We start from the raw sequence: 20,179 nt of genomic DNA, 5'->3' as shown, positions 1-20,179 counted from the left end.
GCGTATAGTTAATTACCATTTGAAGTATAATGTCGAAGGTTTTTATGATACCTTCGCCTGCGTTTTTTTTTTCATCGGTTTTAGATATCATTTTGGTGTTAGAAGTTATTGAGAAGAGCTCGTTGTAGAGATTTCAGTCGTTTTATAACTACAGAGTAGTTGTTGTCCAACTCTGTCACGTTCTCCTTAAAAGCATCAGCACACGAATTTGACGTGGTATGGATTTCCGATCGACAAACTCTATACGGGGTCGTAGAGTGCGGGATCAGGAGTGGTCTCGCTCATTTCTCTCTAATCATAGTGAAAAAAGGCGTGAAAGTCTCCATTTTTTTCACGACGATTTCGGTTACAACGCACCACACTTGTACACGTACCGTATCCAGCTGCGCAGCAGTCAAAAGCCAGTGAGTTCTCCTCGACGGCTTCTTCAAGTGCAAGCTATGAATAAGTTGCTGAGGGGGCCACAACGTATATATAGAGGAGCGTTCTAACGTTCCTCGTAAAAAGTAAAGGACGATTAGGGAGAGGTGAGCGGGACCACCCCTGATCTCGCAATCTACAATTCCATCGCTAGCCTTTCCCGTGAATCCCCTCTGCACTCGAACTCGTAGTATGCTGGTGATAATCGAGCTGTAACCACATTGTTGTCGAACAATATTCTTTGAGGACATTCTTTGAAACATTTGTGGACGTCTTCCTTCTTTTGGCAGTTTTCGGCGGTGATTCCGAATTCGTAGAGATAAATTATTTTTCCTGAGAGCTCTTCTTCTGTGTTTTCGGAAAATCCCGTCATGCTATTACATGTTGTGTTTCGCGGCTTCACTTGTTTTGCTGATTTCTCGACCATATATAAAAGGATAAAGTCACTGACGTATCAATCCACTCGGGATGCGCCAACGCGTTTTACTGGAATTCGTAATCGTTGAGGTTTTGGAACGCGTGTTGGCCTATACAATGACTTGCGGGGGCCAGCCGATGATCAAGTCAGTGTTTTTATAAATCACTGACCATATATAGTGGGTCCAAAACTGCTCTTGCTATGTGTAAATCACATTACCGCACTCATCTGTAGTTTCTTTGTTGATGAGGTCTATTGCTAAGGTATGTGCCTTCAATATATATTGCTTGATCATCTTCTACAAATAGATCAGGCAAGGATATAGCTTCGTGATTGTGGCGCAGTAATACACTCCTGAAGTCTTGACTTTCATCCATTATACCATAGACGTAAACAAATCTCATATCAATTTTTACTTCTCGAATGATCATTCCGCTTCTTCGAGAAGAGTAGGGAAGATTAGCTGTCGGGATTGAGTCCAAAATGGTCCACTAGATCTTCCCAGGATCCACCTTTTTCGTCCCATGGAATGTTGTACTTTTGTAGATAATTTCATTAGTTTTCTACTTTTCTGACAATGTCTCTTGAACCGATACAGTTAGGTCACGTCTTGAGTCAAATGATCGTCGAAATCAATCAATACGTAGAGTGACTGTTTGTGAATTGCTATGGCTCTCCTGTTCCTGTTGTCCCTTACTCTGCCTTTAATATTTTGATAGCATTTGTCGTCGAATACAGATTCACATTTGATTGCCATACTTATCTTGTCTGAAGAATTATCATCACTTCACATATAGTCGGGTCGATACGACATGAAACACGATTGTAGTTGAGGTGCATTTGCGTACGCGCTCCAAACGGCGCGACTGAGGCAGCAATTGGAACCGAGTTGGGACCGTCGCAAACTGCAGCGATGGGTGCTGCCAGCAAGGATTTCACCACGCTCCCAGCCACTACGCTTCACCGAAGCGCCTCGAAAGAAGCCGCGTACGCAATTGCGTACGTGTTTCATGTCGTTTTGACCCTACTATAACATTCTTGCATACTACCGTACTTCTCTCACTGTTCCCACTTACAGCAGCATAGTATCTGACAGTAGCAGTCGATCGCCTCTAGAACAAAGACAAAACTGAGATCTTGTGGTTCTGAAAAATCGAGATCCATGCGCTTCCATGTGATCTTCGAAATTCACATAATATCGTTTCATAACATCATGATACATAAGTGATTTGAACAATCAGATCGAAGTTCAGAAGTAGTCAAGATCAATACCTATGAGAAACGCTAACCTGCAGCTTTGTTTCTTTGCCTCTAGGCAAGCATGTTGGCATTGTAGCAAGGGTGACATGATCAAGTGTTATGATTGCTGTTCCAATGAGTGTGTGATTGCGGACACGAGCGAAACAGTCTTGTGGTACAGCCTGGGGATAGGCAGGGAAGTAGGAGAAGAATCAAGAGCATCTGTTAATTAACATACAATTTTCCTCTACTGTGAAGTCGTAGTACTTCGTACAATTGGATATTCACAAAATGTGTGGGGAATCGCGCATCTGCAAATCCCATCAACTTTGCAATCGGTTCGTAATTACCGATGTATCAATAAAGATAAACATTGGGTGAAGAGACATTGATGGATTAAGAACTAAGTGCTTTCTGCAGTACTGTGATCTACGCGAATAAGAATTCTAAGAAGAGAGATTACAAGGAACTAATCAAAGTCATATTTGATGAAGCTACTTACTCGTTGTGACGTTCAAATGTGAAGATCCAGAATGGGTCACTCAGTAAGCATTGAGAGATAAGAAACTCTTTTGTTATTGAATTGAAAATAGGAATTCACCGGTGACACCGCGGAGTATGTAACACTGAAGATCGCGGATTTATAGCGAGATGTTGCTAGCGCGTTTTCTTAATAATACCATAAAAAGTAAAGTTACTGGCGTATCAATACACTTAGGATGCGCCAACGCGTTCTAGTGGATTTCGTAGTCGTTGAGGTTTTTGGAACGGCTTATACAGTGACTTGCAGGGGGCCAGCCGATGATCAAGTCAGTGCTTTTATCCTCCCAGACAAGTCTGGTACCAATTTATCGATCCCGGAGGGATGAAAGGCTTGGTGAGCACTAGGGCGCATTCGAACTCTCGACCGTGTGGCTACAACGGACCTCTAACCGACTGCGCCACACCCGCCCCACACACCCGTCACAGAATAATACCATAGATTGTTTGCAAACAAAGATGTGCACAACATACAACACATTCGCATAAGCGTTCTCAATGTGGATCCCTTTCATTGCTCGAATTAGATACCCATAGGCGACACACTCAACGAAATAAGTCCTCATCTTTTCAAAATCTAAAAAGTTCATTTGACCTGAATTGAGTGTTCAACATATGAACACTCTGCTACTGCTCTGTAAATCTCTGCTAGCGTAGAAATGGGGTTCTGACGTTCCATGTGGCGTCATCTGGGATAAAGTTTGGGCACCACTATCTGTGGCCATTCTAGCCTTTTTTTTCATTTGCACCTTCCTGTTGCCTGGTTATTCGTTCGTTTCTGTCTACTTTTATTCCCAGATTAGATACCTAATTTCGTAGTGGAGTTGATATTCTGCCGTTTGCGATGGCAATATTCAAGACGTTTTTTTCCCTTGGTTAAGGTTATCAGTTATAAGATCGTTGAGTGGGTGATCTTTGACATTATATTCACTCCTTCATTGTTGATTTGTCATAAGACAAAATATGGAATGTTCCATGCCTAGTTCATATCTGTTTCACGAGTAAATTACCAGCGTGCTTATGCATCCATCTTCCACATACCATAAGAGCAATGTCGAAAGAAGCGCAGCATTAGATCGTCCCATAACTCCTTTTCCTACTTTTCTGAAATTCTCATTTTCATCCAATTGCAAAGCTATATCCGATCAGCAGTATAGTCAACAGAATACTGAAGAGTCTTCGTCCTTATATGAAAGGTTGTTAATCAATTTGGCCTAGGACTCAGGGTCTTGTCAAATAAAATGTTGAAGTGGAAAGAAGCTTATCCTCGATTCCCCCTAACCCTAATTCTTGATTCGTTCGGAAAACTTGGTCCGTTCTCACGAGGCATGTGAAGACGCTCAGTGCCGCATCCACGAGCGAAAAAGCTTTCCTCGTAAAAACAAACGCCGCTCCCACGGCGTTTTTTAGGACGATTAAGGGAAGCTGAGCGCAACCACGACCATATTCGTAACCTAACATCTAGTTCTAACCAATCATCTAGGATAAGGGACAAAGGATTAGATGTCTGGTGTTAATCAATCCGCTTGGGATGCGCCATCGCGTTCACTTCAACTCAAAATCGTTCGAGGTTTACGAACGTGTAACTAGCCCTAACAATGACTAGCGGGTGTTAGCCGAAGTATCAAGTCAGTGTCTTTATCCTTTAAGACAAGTATGGTTCCAATTGATCGACCCCGCAGGGATGAAAGGCTTGGTTTGATATAAGGCGGTTTCAACCGTCGACTGTGCAGTTACAGCGACCGACTGCGCTACATCCACCCAAGATAAACGAAAGATTGAGATCATCTTATTCTTTTTCTTTTCTCCATCATTCCATACCAGTACCAGTAATCTTCTTTCTTTACATATTCTAACTTGTACTAACTTCTGATTATCTGCTAACTACCCAAGAAAAGTTTGCTAAACCAATAAACTATACCTACGAGAACTTGCTACTTTCAGTACCAGTGTTACTAACCTGGCTATTACAATCGAGCTTAGGACCGGATCTGGGCCGCAGGTGCTGGAGTGGTCGGAAACACATTGTCGTTCCTTGTTGGAGGATATGTTATTAATTAGTTGTACATATACGGTATTGTATTGGTACTGGCACAATCTGCACACAATGAATGGTTATCGATTTTCCGAGTTGCGCTTCTCACCTTGATGATTTTGCAGTCAAACATTTCGAACTTTCTTAAAATCTACAGAAGTCTGCCATGATTGAATGGATGGGTAGGGCTGCTAGACTTCCTCATCTTTCGAGTATCAGACAATTTTCTCACTTTTGCTTTATACCTTCTTTACACGTATTAGAGTGGACAGAAGCTCTTCTCACCCATTTTTCAAAATTACCAGAACTTTCCATTTTTGGGCGGAACCCATGTTGCAGTAGTAGAAGATTCTCAAAGCTTCTTCACGACAGGTGTATATAGCCAAGGGTCTTTGCTTAACTTTATTCACGATGTTAATTAAGCAAGAGCAATCATCTTCGAGCTATCATCTTCTATGAAAGCAACGGCAGCAGGGCACATCAACAGCAGATCGGGCGAGGGCACCACTACCATCAAGACTGTCAAGCGCTGGTCCGCTCACTTTGCTAGCCGAGACACCGGCTACGAAGTCAAGCCCCGTCCGAATGCCCCACACTGTCGACGACTCCGCCATTCTCGACGCTAACAAAGAGGATCCGGAGATCAGCACGTGCAGTCTTGCGACGAGACTCGGGTAGTTCCCTTAAGGTGAACACCCACCGACGCAAGCCAAATCGGACCTACACCCCAAAAAGTGTCTCCTTTGTTGCTTCTGGGATTCGAGGGGAATGCTGTTTTGCGAGCTGCTCCCACAAGGCCACACCGTCAACGGTTCCACATGCGCTAGTCAGCTCCAGGAGCTCGCAATAGCCGTTCGAGAAAAACGGCTAAGACGAGCTTCGGTGCACCTCCTCTACGATAACGCTAGGCCCATGTAGCTAAGGAGACCCACGAAAAACTGGAAGAGTTAGGGTAGGACACGGTTACACATCCCCTATTCTCTCGACCTCACCCCTCAGACTGCCATTAATTCCGGCCCCTCGATTCTTTCCTAACTAAGAAAATCTTCACCAAGTTTGAAGGAGAAGTCGAACGGGCAGTCAGCGCCTTCTTATACTCGCAACCTCTCAGTTCTGGGAGACAGGGATCGCTGAGTTGCCCAATAGGTGGGGCACTGTTGTAATTAATAATAGTGATCATATTATTAATTAATTTCTACTGGCTACAAGCTAAATAAAAGAATGAGGCAGAAAAAAATGACAAATGCTGACAAGAGTTTCTGTCCAGCCTAAAACATATACGTCTTTTGTGCTGCAGAGAGTATGGGACTTAAACTACAAGTAGCAAGAGTCTCTTTACTAGATTATCTGTGCTGCACGTATAATCATCTAAGGATCACCGGCTGCTCTCCTGAAATTTTATACTGTTGTAGTATTTTACATGTATATTAACTTTTAGGAACGATAACCTTTAGGGAAATGAGGTACTGAACTTTATGGAAGCCTCTCTAAGCTATCTTTATCAACTTTCCAGGCATTTTTTTTTCTGAAAACAGGAACGTTGTTAGAGGTATAGCCGGGTTAAAACGACCTGAAAAATTATCGATCGAAAAATGGTCTTCCACAGCACCACTCACCTCTGCAATCAGAGTCCCTGGCAAACTCCAGCTCAACTCACGCCGCTAACGCCGCTTCAAACGGGCAACGCTCCTTACGGAAGCTTCAGATCGTTTTGACCCGACTATATCAGTCATCGCTGAATTGCAGGTTCTTTAAGCTACAGTAGCAACCAAACCTTTCATTCCTCTGAAATCGATAAATTCCTACTTGAGTCTTCGGGAAGGATAAAAGCACTGACCTGGTACACCGGCTGACACTCCCAAGCCACTGCGGAGAACTGAATGCGTGTCCGAAGCGTCAAGCCATCACGGTGGTACCGTATGCACCGTATCCTTTGTTCCTTACGGTAGCGAAAAGTTCACTGGATCAAACTTTGATCGCCAACGTGGCAATGTCGATCACATATGTGATTTTCTGATATAAAGGGATTGGAAAAAATGCACGATAGGCACTTTTTTTAAACCAAATATGTACTTGACGTGGCACGATACGGTGAATTCTAGTCAGTCACGTAAAGTGGTTGGAAAAAAATCCTGCTTTTTATCTGGTAACTTTATTCATTCCGTTCTTCACCATCGGTGCCATTTCAAAAAATCCCTAAAATGTCAGGAGAATGTGGAACCTATTGTTTGGATCGGAAAATACGTGGATTTCTGCAATTTCATCTGCATAAAAGGCGCACCAAAGTTGAGTTGTCACGAACAACGACAATGAACTTCTTGTTTGTGGTGAGTTTCTCCTTCTCACTCACCATTGCTTAGCGTTGATCGCTTCGGTTCACTCATGACTGGCTGCAGTACTGGGTGTTACAGTCGTCAACATTTGCATTGGCCCGGGCGACCGCCACGCGTCCGCTGTAACTCACACCCCTTCCCTGATCTATGTATGCTCTTCTGCGTACATAAATTAGAGAAGGGACGAAATCTCTCACCGTTGCCATTCAGACCAGCACAAAACACCGCCTCTAAACATCATTGGTCCCTAAAAACCTCATTTTTGCAAAATTAGTCAAGTGACACTTTCTCCTGACAGAAAGCTACCTTGGTGTTCAGATTTGCAGAGAGCGGTTCTTCTGCATTTTTCTGAGAATATAGTAGAAACTGACCAGCACTCCTTTGACGTAGATGTGGACCGAGATTGCAAATGATCTAGTAATACAAGTATGATTTCTTACTGAATTGAGTTAATTTTCAGGCTCTTACTTTCTTCGCTTCTGCATTTGCTGCCACAGGTAACGTTTCCTTATTTCAATAATTAGTGCAAATAATCTGTGACGATTAGAACATACAGTAGTAGTGATCAACCAAAGCTGACCAGTACTCACTAAAAGTGTGCTACCTGATGTGATTAGTTCACATATCCGTCGAATGAGAAAAGGGGCAAGATGTAGTTGGGAAGGGGGAACACGGTGGCGCCCTTATTCCTCGAAATGAATACTTAAGTCAATCGGGACCCTAAGGCCTAAGCATTAGTCATAGAGGATCTATAACATCTAAGCTAATATTACTATGAGAAGAAAAAGTAAGTTAGAGCACCGAGAAATAAATTCGTCACCGAGTGCCCTCTCCCCAACTAGATTTTCCCTCCAAAAATGTTCGACAAAAGGTGTTGAATGATAATCTTGTTCGTTATAGTCGAGTCAAAACCGCCTCAACCTCGGTGAGGTTGGGTAAGAAGGCTGCCCTCGAAGCGACGCGGCGGAGCGTAGCCGTTCAGAGTGGAGTCCATCGCTACACTCTGAGCGAATCTAGCGGTGGTCCCACCTTGACCTCAACTGTTCGCTCCACCCCGCCACTCCGACTTCACTTCACTTACTCAATTGCGCCGATCTTCAGGTCGTTTTGACCTTATTATGCCTCTATCACCTAGGTTCGCAATAAATTATGAGGCTTAGAAGAATGCTAACAAAATACTGATACCGTACCTATACCTCCATGCTCGTGTAACGTAGTATCATTACCATCGCGTTAGTTGAATCGTTTGAGGTTTACGCACGTGTAACTACCCTGTCCAATGACTTGCTCGACTAGCTGATGTATCAAGACAGCGCATTCATCTCTCAGATAAGTCTGGCGCTAATTTATCGATTCCGGAGGCATGACTGGCTTAGTTTGCACTAGGGCGGATCCGATCCTCTGATTGATCAAGTAGCAAGCGAAACCTCTCACTGACTGACCCGCCCCTCAAAGATTACCACAACGTAGTGTATTCATTCAATAAAGCGAAAACAGCAAAAAAAAACCGGAGCGATATCTTTAACTAACCCAGTTTCATCTCAGATTACCAATGCTGGAACTTCAAATCGACAAACGATATAAGACAGAGATATTTTAACAATATCAACAACTTGAGAAGAGATGTCGCTAATGGAGCGTTTGAGCAATCCACGAAGTGGCCTCGAGGTCAGAACATCTATAGGCTGGTAAGTTCGCTTCCTTCCTTATCACTCTGCTCCATCGAAAAAAAAATCGAATTCAAATCAAATTCTAAAGAAAATCAGCAACAGAAAGAAATTTGTCTAGATGAACAAAGCTGAATTAATGAACTAAAGAGAAGAGCTTCACGTGCTCGGTCATTTCAAGCCTATTGCTTAATTTTAGCCGGTAGCTCGAATGAAAGCAATTTTTTTTTCAAATTTCATACACTAATACTTTTGGATAGACGAAGAGACCTCCATGCAGTACTTACCCCCATACGATTATGATTGAAGACGCGATTGAAGAGGAGCGGTGGACCTAGCGGTTTGGATCGAGATGGGACGACCATCGCTGGCTTCACGAGCACTACAGTGATGAATAGTGCTGGCAGGAGTCTCCCCTCGATCGCAACCGCTCCGCTCCACCGCTTCGCCTTGATCCTAGCATTACTAGTTCCAGCTTTATTCTCATTTTTTCTCTTAACGGCTGTAGCCTACATATAATAGATCCTTGAAGACTAATGGTTAAGTATTAGGATGCGAGTGACTCAAATATTCAGTTCCACTAATGACCACTCGATTAATGAACCATTTCCTTTCTGAAATGTTTTTCAAATTGGAAAGTCATTTCCCATTTGAGAACGGTTTTTCTGCTCTGCGGTCGTCTTGCGCTCAAAAGCGCACTTCCATTAGAGCAGCGTTGAGTTACCCCCACCCCAACTACCTTTGCACCAATTTCAGAAGCATGGACCGTTCTAAAACGAAATTTGTGAAATTCTATCTTTTTAGTACTGGGATTGCATGCTGGAAGAAAAGGCGCAAGAAATTGTTGAAAAATGTTCGGAATCAGAGAAGGAGCCGAGTGATGCAGCGCTTATTTTAACGAAGTGAGAATCCTTGAATGCATTTAAGATCACAAATCTTCGCATTCCTGTCATAATTTGGACCAAAAACAGCTCTTAGTAATTTTTAAAAGAAAAACATAGGAAATCAAAAAGACAGAACGGAAATGCTTTCAGAGCGGACGCGAGTGGAACTTGCGATCGACTGACGTTCCTTAAAACACAGGTGGTAGGTTGGTGCGATGAAGTGAAGAAAGAGACTGTTCCCACTGGCGCTCCAGTGTTCGATGGCGATGCGAAGTTCGAAAAGTTTGCGAAGGTAAAACTACTATGTACATTTTTAGGCGTACGGAATTTCTAGCCACATGAAATGTTGAAGTGAAGTGATTTTAGCTTGCTTACGGAAAGGCCACCAGACTTGGATGCGCTCAGAAAATGTGCGGCAACGATCTATACATGGCTTGTCTCATTTATGCCAAGTACGTGCGACATTTGTTACAACATTAAAATCCTCTTCCGGAACAATTTCAAATCCAATCATGAGATTCTATTCTTCTACTTAGTTCGGCTATCCACTTGAGATTTTACACGGCAATTCATTTTCAATATTCGTTGCTATCCTTCAAAATCCACAATGGAATGTGAAAAAGAGATCACGAAAACATTCTAATTTTCTCACCCTAGTCTTCTACTCATCCGTTTACATATCCATTTCTGCAATATTTCTTATTTCTGTAATAAGCGACTTCGCCGTTCTAAACTATTACGACCATTTTCATAAGTTTTTTTTTTCTTGGCAAATTTACTAAAACAGTCGTCTCCTGTGCAGCAGCAACCCTCATTCAGCAAGAAGTTTAACTAAAAAAAATTCATTTATGAAAATTCATGGTAGACTTTAAGAGAATAGGGGGTTGCATCAAAAAATGGCATTGTATTTGTTTTCAGTGCAATATTAAATACAAATGTTCGCAGCTACTTCTCATATGTCTACTCATAAACGGATTTTCGAATTTTTAATGCAAATGAATTTACTACAAGACTTAACTACAAGCCTTGTGTGGTGATATACTAGGTGAAGTGAAAAGTTCTTAGCGTTTTGCTGTCTTTAGTGCTGACGATGTAAACATCATATTGGATCATATCATACGAGGATTTTAAGATGATATTACGCTTCGAAAAAAAGTTCTTTATCGATCTTCTCTTTGATGGAGCCAGTTGTATGTTGTAGCGTTTCCAAACGGAAGTAAAAAGAGAAAAGTTTCGATGCGTTCTTCAGTACCAGTACGATCAAGGTGAAAAGGCGGAGCAAGTGGCCAGAAAAATTTTAGCTGTTTATGGACCTATTGCAGCACCGAATGCAACAGCATAGCAGTAGTTTAGTAGTAGTTCCGTTACAGTAATATGGAAGTCGAAGATGAGACACGCTGTGGTAGGTCAATCGCCGAAAATGTCGTTTCATTGCTCAGGAACTGAAGATTAGCAGGAAAAACGTTTGGAACAATTTGCATAAGGCTGATCTCAAGAAGAATCTTCTTGTATGCGTGCCACACGAATTCACGCAAAAGTACCTTTTAGATCGAATTGAATCGCCTGCTATTCTTTGTTGAGATTTAACGAAATCAACCCATTTTTGATTAACCCGGATTAACGGCCAAGAAGGTTTCGCTCTGTGTTTGGGATCGGAAGGAAATCATCCACTATGAGCTCCTCCCATCTGCGAAAACACTCAATTCGGACTTTTACTGTCAGGATCTGACAAAATTGAAATAGGCAGCAGCCGGAATTGGTCAATAGGACAGGTGCTGTGTTCCAGTGAGATAAAGCCTGGCCGCGGTCATCTTTAATGACTCGTCAGAAGCTCCGAGAGCTTGGATGAGTGATTCTACCGCACCGTCCGTGTGGCAGAGAATTGACACCAAGCTACTATCATTTCTTCAAGCATATGGAAAATTTTCTTGACGACAAAAAATCGGTCTAAAGAGAAGCTTGTGAAAATGAGGTGGTCAGGTTTTGCCAATAAGGACGATGACTTCTTCAATGGCGGAATTTCGGAATTTACATCAAAATGGACAAAAGTTACCGAACAAAGCGATGCATATTTGATTTAAATCGACAGGTGCTTGCTGAATTAATTTTATTGTCGAAATAAAGCGAAAAAACACTCAGAACTTTTCACCTAATATACTTCAAGCAATGAAATGTAAAATTGAGAACTGCTGGATCTAAGTCTTCCCGTTCTAGATTCTAGTTGGACTTCGAGGATGATTTTAGGATCATCACCTCTCATGTACAATATGTTCCCGAATAATATTGATAATATATCATCATTTATTAACATTTTCCAGGGGTACTGAGAAGGGTCAGCCAATCTATGAAACCGGCAACGGTTGTTCGAGACATGATGAATGTACGACATACGCTGGATCGAAATGCAGTAATACCGTTTGTCTTGCCGGATATATCGACCCAACTGCAACAACAACGTCGGTACCAACAACAACAGCGACACCAACTACATCGGCGGCAGCAACTACATCGACGGCAGCAACTACATCGGCGGCAGCAACTACATCGGCGGCAGCAACTACATCGGCGGCAGAAACTACATCGACAGCAGCAACTACATCGGCGGCAGCAACTACATCGACAGCAGCAACTACATCGACGGCAGCAACTACATCGACAGCAGCAACTACAGCAGCTGCTGCATCAACGGTACCCCCAGGTACATTTGGGTTACGTATTGTCCCTTACGTATTGTCCCTTCAACAAATAAATTAGGGGGAAAAAGAAGAACAGAATTTACAGTTACTGCACATCACGGTCTGAGATTCACACAAATTATGCACTAACATAAATCAGTATGCCTAGAAGGAGAGAAATGCAAAAAGCTGCACAAGACATGGAAGTTCTGCTGTCCCAGCGAATTAAGAATATCAACCAAGTCTTTTCTTCCGCTGTGGTCTATTTTCGTTAAAAACGTAATCTCCTACCTACTAATTCAACCCGTCTATAGCATATTACTGCAGAGGGCCTATGAATGTACTTTTAGCGATCCAGCAAAGCTTGCATATTCGATGTAATTCTGAAGTCTTCCAACACCTATGCACAAATAATACATTGGAATTTCTAGGAAAAAAAAATCTTAGTTTAAAGGCATCACCCCACAAATCTGAAGTGAAATGGATTTCCGTTGGAGTATACCTATATCGGGTCGTAGATTATCAATCCAGGGGTTTTTCCGCTCATCTCTCCCTGCATCACTATAAATGATCTTCGGAATGCGGCTCCTTACGAAGTCCTCTACTGTAACGCGCCACCCTTGCGCCTCGCCCCGTCGATAGGCAGTTCATTTCATCCGACGAGTCGCAGGTGGGGGCGGAGAGCAAGGATGGTGTAGAGGACGAAAATCCACAACAACCCAGATTCGTGGGATGATGCCTTTAAACCATTTGAGACCGAGCTAAGATACCATTTCCGTTACGGAACTGATACCAAGTGTTATTCCAAGTAGTTAGTAGTGTATCTTGCTGATGCTCACAATTTTTATTCCTAGAGTGTCAATACTTCTCACAGGTTGTTGTTTATTATTCTCGCAGTGCGCAGGTCCAGTAAAAGTGTTATATCCTTACGTTTTAAGCATCGACAAGAATTTGTCCTGACAATGCCCATATATCTACGGACGATATAAGGAATACTTTCCTTGAACGCCACAACTTCCACAGGTAAAACCCTTCCGAATTTTTTTTAAGAAAGGTAAAATTGAGAAGTTTTCTAGGTCACAACTTGCACAAGGTTTACAAAAGAATAAAGGGATGACGACGGGGATGGCACGCCAAGCATCGAAAATGATCAAATTGGTAAGTCCTGTAAATATCCGAGTTAAAATAATGTTAAACTGAAGTAATAATGGAAAGAGTAATAACGAAAGAACTACAATCGTTAATGGCCGTCGACAATCATAATAGACAGTTTTATAGACATACAACTGCGCTCTAGAGAAAAGCGCCTTCGAATATGCGATGCAGTGTAAGGATGCAGATTCTGGTTACAGTTCTGAGAATCGTTACACCTTCCCGAACACAGCGCTCACTATGGATGTAATCGCAAGGAGGGTAAGTAACCCTACCGATAGTTTGATAGTTAATTAAAATTATCAATTACGACTATACAGGCTCCAAATCGTTGGTGGTTGGAAATCGAGAACACAGGAATGGATCAGAATGCGGATCTCAACAAATTCTATGCCAAAAATGGAGTTTCACACTGGGCAAGGGTAGGTAACTTTCCTGAAACGGACTTAGCACAATTTAATTTTTACGTTGCTCATTCAGATGGCTTGGGATAGCAATAAATCTGTCGGTTGTGCCGCCTACAAATGCCCTAACTTTATTAATGCAATCTGTCGATACGAAAGGTCTGTTTACATATATCTACTAAAAAGAAATTGAATTAAACATTCTTCTTCAGCGGTGGTACTGAGGCAGAACAAATCTACAAGATGGGACCTGCATGCAGGCGTTGTACGATTATTGGCACAGAAAAATGTGAAGAAGGCCTTTGTGTGTTCTGAGATGTGCTAAATTTTCTTCGTGAATGGAAATAAATTCCCTGCAATGCAATTTTTGTTGAGACAGTGAACCAAAATTCTAGTTGTTGTTTTCACTTTACGCTGCCCTTTTGTAGTGATTCTAGGACAAAGAACAAGGGCTATAACCAAACGATTCTGTTAAAGGCAGCGAGCGTATCACGAAACCACAAAATGAGATTGAGGTCTGGATTGAAATTTCGAAATCCTACAAGGAACGTTAGGACGCACCTCATTGTGAACGCTCCGGTCGCCTCAGCAACATGTTCATTGGTTTCACTTGAATAGTTTGCTGAAGAGGACTTGTTGATTGTCGTTCGCTCGTTCGTGAATGCGACAGGTGCACAACGGTGGCGCATGCAACTGATTTTGTAGCAGAGAACACGGTTTTCCACGCCTTTTTTCACAATGATGAGGGGAACCATCTACATCCCGAAATCTACGTTTTCCCTGAGATTCCCATAGTACGTTGGTTTCGTGCCGCTGCCACTAATTATTGCACATGGAAGAAAAGGAGCAAAAATAGGCATAACACAGCGTCAGCCTCGCTTCCCACGCACTGTTCTTTTCATTGGAGCAAATTTTCTCTGAAGGAGTGCATTTTCGACAGCTTTCAAACAAGAAAGGGGAGTTTATTCAAATGTGTCCACTAAAATGAGGTAAAAACAAACAAACTGTACAATCATGTTTTCAAATCAACTACCGCACAAACTGATGCCTACAAAACTTTTTAGACGTTAATGTCAACAGTCGTTTCTATTATGATAAACAATTCCGTCCACTTCTTGCATATCGCCACCGTCTACGATGTGCGTAGAAGAGAGAGCGCAGAATTCACGACTTCTGAAGGATAGTGTTGATAGGGAATTTGGCGACAAAGGATGGACGCACAGAACTTACACATCAAATGCGACCGCTTCACATTTTTTGCCATGTAAACATCTCCAACATAGTCGACAAATATCTGTGCACTGCTCAAGCGAGTAGGCTTTCGTTATCCGTGTTTGATCCATTGGGTGAAGAGGACGTACCTCACTTGAAGAGTAAAGAATTAGAGAGAAAGGAGGAGAAAATCCTCCCTTCTGTGTATTTAAAGGCATCATCCCACGAATATGAGGTGGTTCAGATTTCAGGTGGAGTATTCGTATACAGGATGGGAGACTACGGAGAGGGGGGTGATTCCGTCCATTTCTTCCTAATTGCCGTAAAAAACGGCCCGGAAGATACGGCCTCATTCGTTTTGGCGCACCATTTTGTGCAAGAGGTTCGATTGGAGCGCGCCAGTCTTGTGCGGCGCCGCATCTTCCGGGCCGTTTTTTACGGCAATTAGCAAGAAATGGACGGAATCACCTCCTTCTCCGTAGTCTCTCATCTCGTAAACGAATACTCCACCTCAAATCTGCACCACCTCAAATTCGTGGGGTGATGCCTTTAATCTGCTCTACACAAAAACAAATATAGTGGAACTCTCCACTCTCCTTAAAGGCAGCACACTACGAATGTGAGGTGGTACGGACTTCAGGTGGAGTATTCGTATACGAGATAGTAGATTATGAAGATGCGGCAAGTGCACAAGGCTGGCACGCTCCAGTCGAACTCTTTGTAGAAAATAGTGCGCCAGAACGCCCGAAGCCGTATCCTCTGGGCCGTTTTTTACGGCAATTAGCAAAAAATGGACGGAATCATCCCCCTCTCCATAATCTACGATCCCGTATACGAATACTCCACCGGAAATCCGTACCACTCCAGATTCGTGGGGTGATACTTTTAAAGGCAGCACACTACGAATGTGACGTTGTGAGGGCATCCGCGGGAAAAACTAGAGATGGGATTCTGGATTGCGGAATCCGCGGTGGCTCCGCTTATCTCTCTCTCTCTCTCTCTGATCGTCGTAGGAAAACGATGTAGGAACCGCTCTAATTCCTACGAGGGATGACGAGAAGACATCACTGCTCTTCGACCAATCGTACATGGATGCGGCTCGTGCACATTTAGTGTGCTGCCTTTAAGGAGAGTGGAGAGTTCCACTATATTTGTTTTTGTGTAGAGCAGATTAAAGGCATCACCCCACGAATCTGAGGTGGTGCAGATTTGAGGTGGAGTATTCGTTTACGAGATGAGAGACTACGGAGAAGGAGGTGATTCCGTCCATTTCTTTCTAATCGCCGTAAAAAAACGCTCCGGAAGATGCGGCGCGTGCACATTGCTGGAGCGCTCCAATGCTACTCTTCGTAGACGACAGCGCCTCGGAACGCTCGAAGCCGCATCTTCTGGACCGTTTTTTACGGCGATTAAGAAGAAATGAATGCGGATCTCACCCGTTTCCCTATCTACGATCCCGTATAGTTTTGGACCATCGGAAATCACGTCGGATTCGTGGGGTGATGCCCTTAAGCACGTCCCTTCGATACGCATTCGTGAGCATTGGCCCCCATGGGATTAAAAGAAAAAACTGGTCTTTGTTGACCATTTCTTAATCATTGTTAACTAGAAAATCATATATAAAACTCACGTGAAGCACTCCTTAACTCGAGCGTCGCGCAAACGTCTACCGTAGCCTGCTGACGCTGCAGTTTTCACAACTGGCTCGACATTATAGGAGTCAATCACCTAGTAAATTAGAAAATAAAGTTAAATAGGACACTAAAAGTGGTCAATGAACTACCAATTCAGAATTTGACACCTTTGCATCAAAGCTTGTTGTTGGTTTTTCGGTGGTGGTTGTGGTAGTTGTTGTTGTTGTTGTTGTCGTCGTCGTTGTCGTAATTACGTCCTCTGCACCAGAATCATTTGATACTGTATCAGAAGGAGATTCATAGCCGGACAGTTCAACAGTGTTCTGCGGCTGGAGGGAGACTTTTTTCTTGTAATTCTCAACCGCCTAAGGTTTGTGACTGACCGATTTTCTTTGGTTGTGGGTGACTTTGCCGATGGCGATAGAGGTTCGTGCGGTAGTACGGGTGGATTCTGGGAGTGATTCCGTCTGTTGAGTCGTTGTTGTTGGCTGAAAAAAGTGATTGGAGTAAACGGATTGTTTTTCAGAGTTATTGCGGAAAACGATATGAAGTACGGATGCTATGGTGTGGTCGGGTCAAAACGATCTGAAGCACGGTGCACTTTGCGTAAGCGGCTGCGTTAAAAGCGGCGCGAAACTGAGGCCATCGCTAGCTTCACACGGGCTGCAGAGATCAGGGATAGGTCCCTTCTAGACTGAAACTGTTCACTTTACCGTACCGTTTCGAGCGCAGCCGTTCACGCGACAGCACCAAAGTCCTGGTTTTGACCCGGTTTATTGATGCGATCCCTTTCGGCCTAGTTTTGGGTCAAAAGAAAAGCCGAAGGTATCTCCACAGCTCTTCTATTTGGAAGACAACTATTCATAGTTTGCTTGTCGATGTGAAACAAGAGCCAAGATTGTTATCACTCTCTAAATAGGTTAACGTTTCGCCGTCGTCACCCGCAGCAGCTATGCACCTGCTCATTCCATGCTACTTTTACACAAACGGTGATTCCTACCTCAATAGAAGAACCTGCCACATGCGATTTGAAGTCTGGAACGGTCTCAGGCATTGCCTGAAATAAGATTTCATCTTGAGAGACCATCAATTCATCAGCAACTGGTTACCAAACCAATCGCAAAAGGATTCTGAAACAGAATCCAGCAAAGTTATCAACGAACAACACTTGAACCGATCATCAGTCGGATCATCGATGATTTGATGACAAGCGAAGTTTGAATGAAAACCATAGTAGGAGCTTTTTTCACGGATTGCCCTATTCAAACGTCTCTTCATCAATAGGAACATGTCCTATTTTCACTTTTTTGAAACTAGGTTGACCCAGGTTACCTACAAAATATTCGAACCCACTAACGCCTGAAAACGAGTTTAAAGGCATCACCCCACGAGTCTGAGGTGGTACGGATTTCAAGTGGAGTATTTGTGTACGGGGTAGTAGATTATGGAGAGGGGTGTGGATCCGTCCATTTCTTCCTAACTGCCGTAAAAACAGCCCGGAAGATGCGGCGCCGCACAGGGCTGGCGCGCTCTAATCGACCTCCTTGTAGAAAATAGTGCGCCGGAACGCTCGAAGCCGTATCTTCCGGGCCGTTTGCAGCGGCAACTAAAAAGAAATGAACGGAATCACCCTTCTCTCAATAATCTACAATCCCGTAAATGAATACTCCACCAGAAATCCGTACCACCTCAGTTTCGTGGAGTGATGACTTTAAACGGGAGACTCCACTTCTCGTGCGCGGGAATTCCCTCCGGCTCTCATATTCTTTATGGCGCTTCATGGTCAGAAATTCCCAATAATTCCTGATAAAACCAGAGAGAAGGTCACGACGGAATCTGCATCTTATCCGTGAGGTGAAATCCAATAGAAATCCCAGCTAGCTGTGAGTATCCCGCCAAAATCTCTACGGCCAATCTCCTTTTCTTTCCTTATTATTATTTTTTCTCTTTTCTCTCTTGATAGATAGGTCACGTCACTCGTTATGGGACTCACTTGTAGTTTCTTCATCGATGAGGTGCTATCGCTAAGGCATGCGTTTTCGATATATATCGCTTGATCATCTTCTATGAATAGATCAGGGATATCGCTTCGTGATTGTGACGCAATAATGCACTCCTGAAATGCTGACTTTCATTCATTTTACCGTAGACTTCATCAATAAGTCAATTATGAATTATGACTGTTTAAATTATCATTGGTTTTTTTTCAAAAAGAACAGGGAAAATTAGCGTTTTTTACAGAAGTCAAAATGGTCCATTGCGTCTTCTCAACACCCACCTTCTCTTTCTCATAGAAAATGGCACTTTTGCAGACAATATCACTGGCTTCCTTACTTTTCTGACAACGTTTCTTACATTGATCCAATGAAGTCACGTCTTGAATCAATTGGTCGACGATACCAATCAATACCTATAGTTACTGCAAGTGAATTACTCTGTCTTTTCCGGTCTTCACGTCCCTTACCTTGCCCTTAATGATTTCATAACATTTGTCTTCGAATACGTTAATAGATTCACGTTTGACTGGCATACTTGGTTTATCTGAAAATGTCTCCATGCTTTTCATTTTTGCGCGCGACCGTACTGTTTATTGCTCTCACTTACAGTAACATGTCCTGTGATAGTAGTCGACCGCGTCCAAAACGGGAACAAACTGAGATCCAGGTGTTTTCATGTCTTCAGAATTCAGGTAACATCGTTTCGTTGCTGCATGATACATCAATGATCTGAGCAATCAAATCAAAGCAAGAACAACTAGCCAAGATCAATACCTATGAGAAACGCTAACCTGCAGCTTTGTTTCTTTGCCTCTAGGCAAGCATGTTGACATTGTAGCAGAGTGACATGATCAAGTGTTATGATTGCTGTTCCAATGAGTGTGTGATTGCGGACACGAGCGAAACAGTTTTGTGGTACAGCCAAGGATAGACAGGGAAGTAGGAGAAGAATCAGTAACATCTGTTAATAAGCAAACAATTCCTCATTCTGCGGCGTTACCGTACCTCATTCGACTTGACAATCACAAAAAGTGTGGCGAATCGCGCATCCGTAGGTATTAACGCCGAATACTTTTCAGTTCGCAATTACAGACCTATTTATAAACATAAACATTTGGTGAGGAGACCGTTACGGATTGAGAGCTAAGTGCCAGTGTTCAGCTGGACCGTGTTTACCTCTAATAATAGCGGTAAGAAGGAGGATTGCTAGGAACTAATCATAGTCATATTCGGTGAACATCATTCTTTGTAACTTTAAGTCTAATGATTACGAATGGAACAGTCAGTGAGCATTGAAATATAAGGAACTTTTTTTTATTGAAAGAAGAATTTGTCGGTGACACCTTTCAATATGTGATCTTAAAGATTTCAGAAGGAGAACGAGAAGTTGTTACGATGTTCTCTTAATAATGCCGGACATTGTTTGCAAACATGGATGTACGAAACAAGCTTATACAAGTGGTTCGAATCTGGATCCATACCATTTCCCAAATAGGATACGCGTAGGCTACGCCCAACATTTCAAGAGGGGATCCCTTATGTTTGCACAGAAAAAGCCGGTATGTTAGA

At 42.9% G+C, this 20,179-nt stretch overlaps 2 protein-coding genes across 3 annotated transcripts; one reads left to right on the top strand and one right to left on the bottom strand.

Moving 5' to 3' along the window:
* Positions 1-1,751: 1,751 nt before the first annotated feature.
* Positions 1,752-14,082, top strand: RB195_013173 (uncharacterized protein; the record flags this gene model as incomplete). Of its 2 annotated transcripts, none has more annotated exons than XM_064202867.1 (13): positions 1,752-1,837; positions 5,180-5,326; positions 8,604-8,673; positions 9,457-9,554; positions 9,687-9,828; positions 9,903-9,988; positions 11,855-12,234; positions 13,150-13,234; positions 13,288-13,369; positions 13,490-13,624; positions 13,684-13,785; positions 13,844-13,926; positions 13,980-14,082. In XM_064202867.1, 13 exons carry the CDS (start codon positions 1,752-1,754, stop codon positions 14,080-14,082), a joined length of 1,599 nt encoding a protein of 532 aa, XP_064058747.1. The 2 variants fall into 2 exon arrangements, with proteins under 2 accessions (XP_064058747.1, XP_064058748.1); XM_064202866.1 differs by lacking the exons at positions 1,752-1,837; positions 5,180-5,326 and adding exons at positions 6,962-6,979; positions 7,446-7,482 and having other exon boundaries at positions 8,531-8,673.
* A 758-nt stretch (positions 14,083-14,840) lies between these two features.
* Positions 14,841-19,571, bottom strand: RB195_013172 (uncharacterized protein; the record flags this gene model as incomplete). Its single annotated transcript, XM_064202865.1, has 11 exons — positions 14,841-14,940; positions 14,998-15,132; positions 16,610-16,707; positions 16,781-16,942; positions 16,997-17,101; positions 17,614-17,670; positions 18,607-18,729; positions 18,892-19,023; positions 19,078-19,154; positions 19,218-19,339; positions 19,402-19,571. The coding sequence occupies 11 exons, from the start codon at positions 19,569-19,571 to the stop codon at positions 14,841-14,843; spliced, it is 1,281 nt and encodes a 426-aa protein (XP_064058746.1).
* Positions 19,572-20,179: the final 608 nt, after the last annotated feature.

The sequence above is a fragment of the Necator americanus genome, chromosome V (assembly GCF_031761385.1).
Source record: "Necator americanus strain Aroian chromosome V, whole genome shotgun sequence".
Lineage (NCBI taxonomy): Eukaryota > Metazoa > Nematoda > Chromadorea > Rhabditida > Ancylostomatidae > Necator > Necator americanus.
Note: the sequence above shows the minus strand (reverse complement) of the source record. Positions and strands in the feature narration are given on the sequence as shown.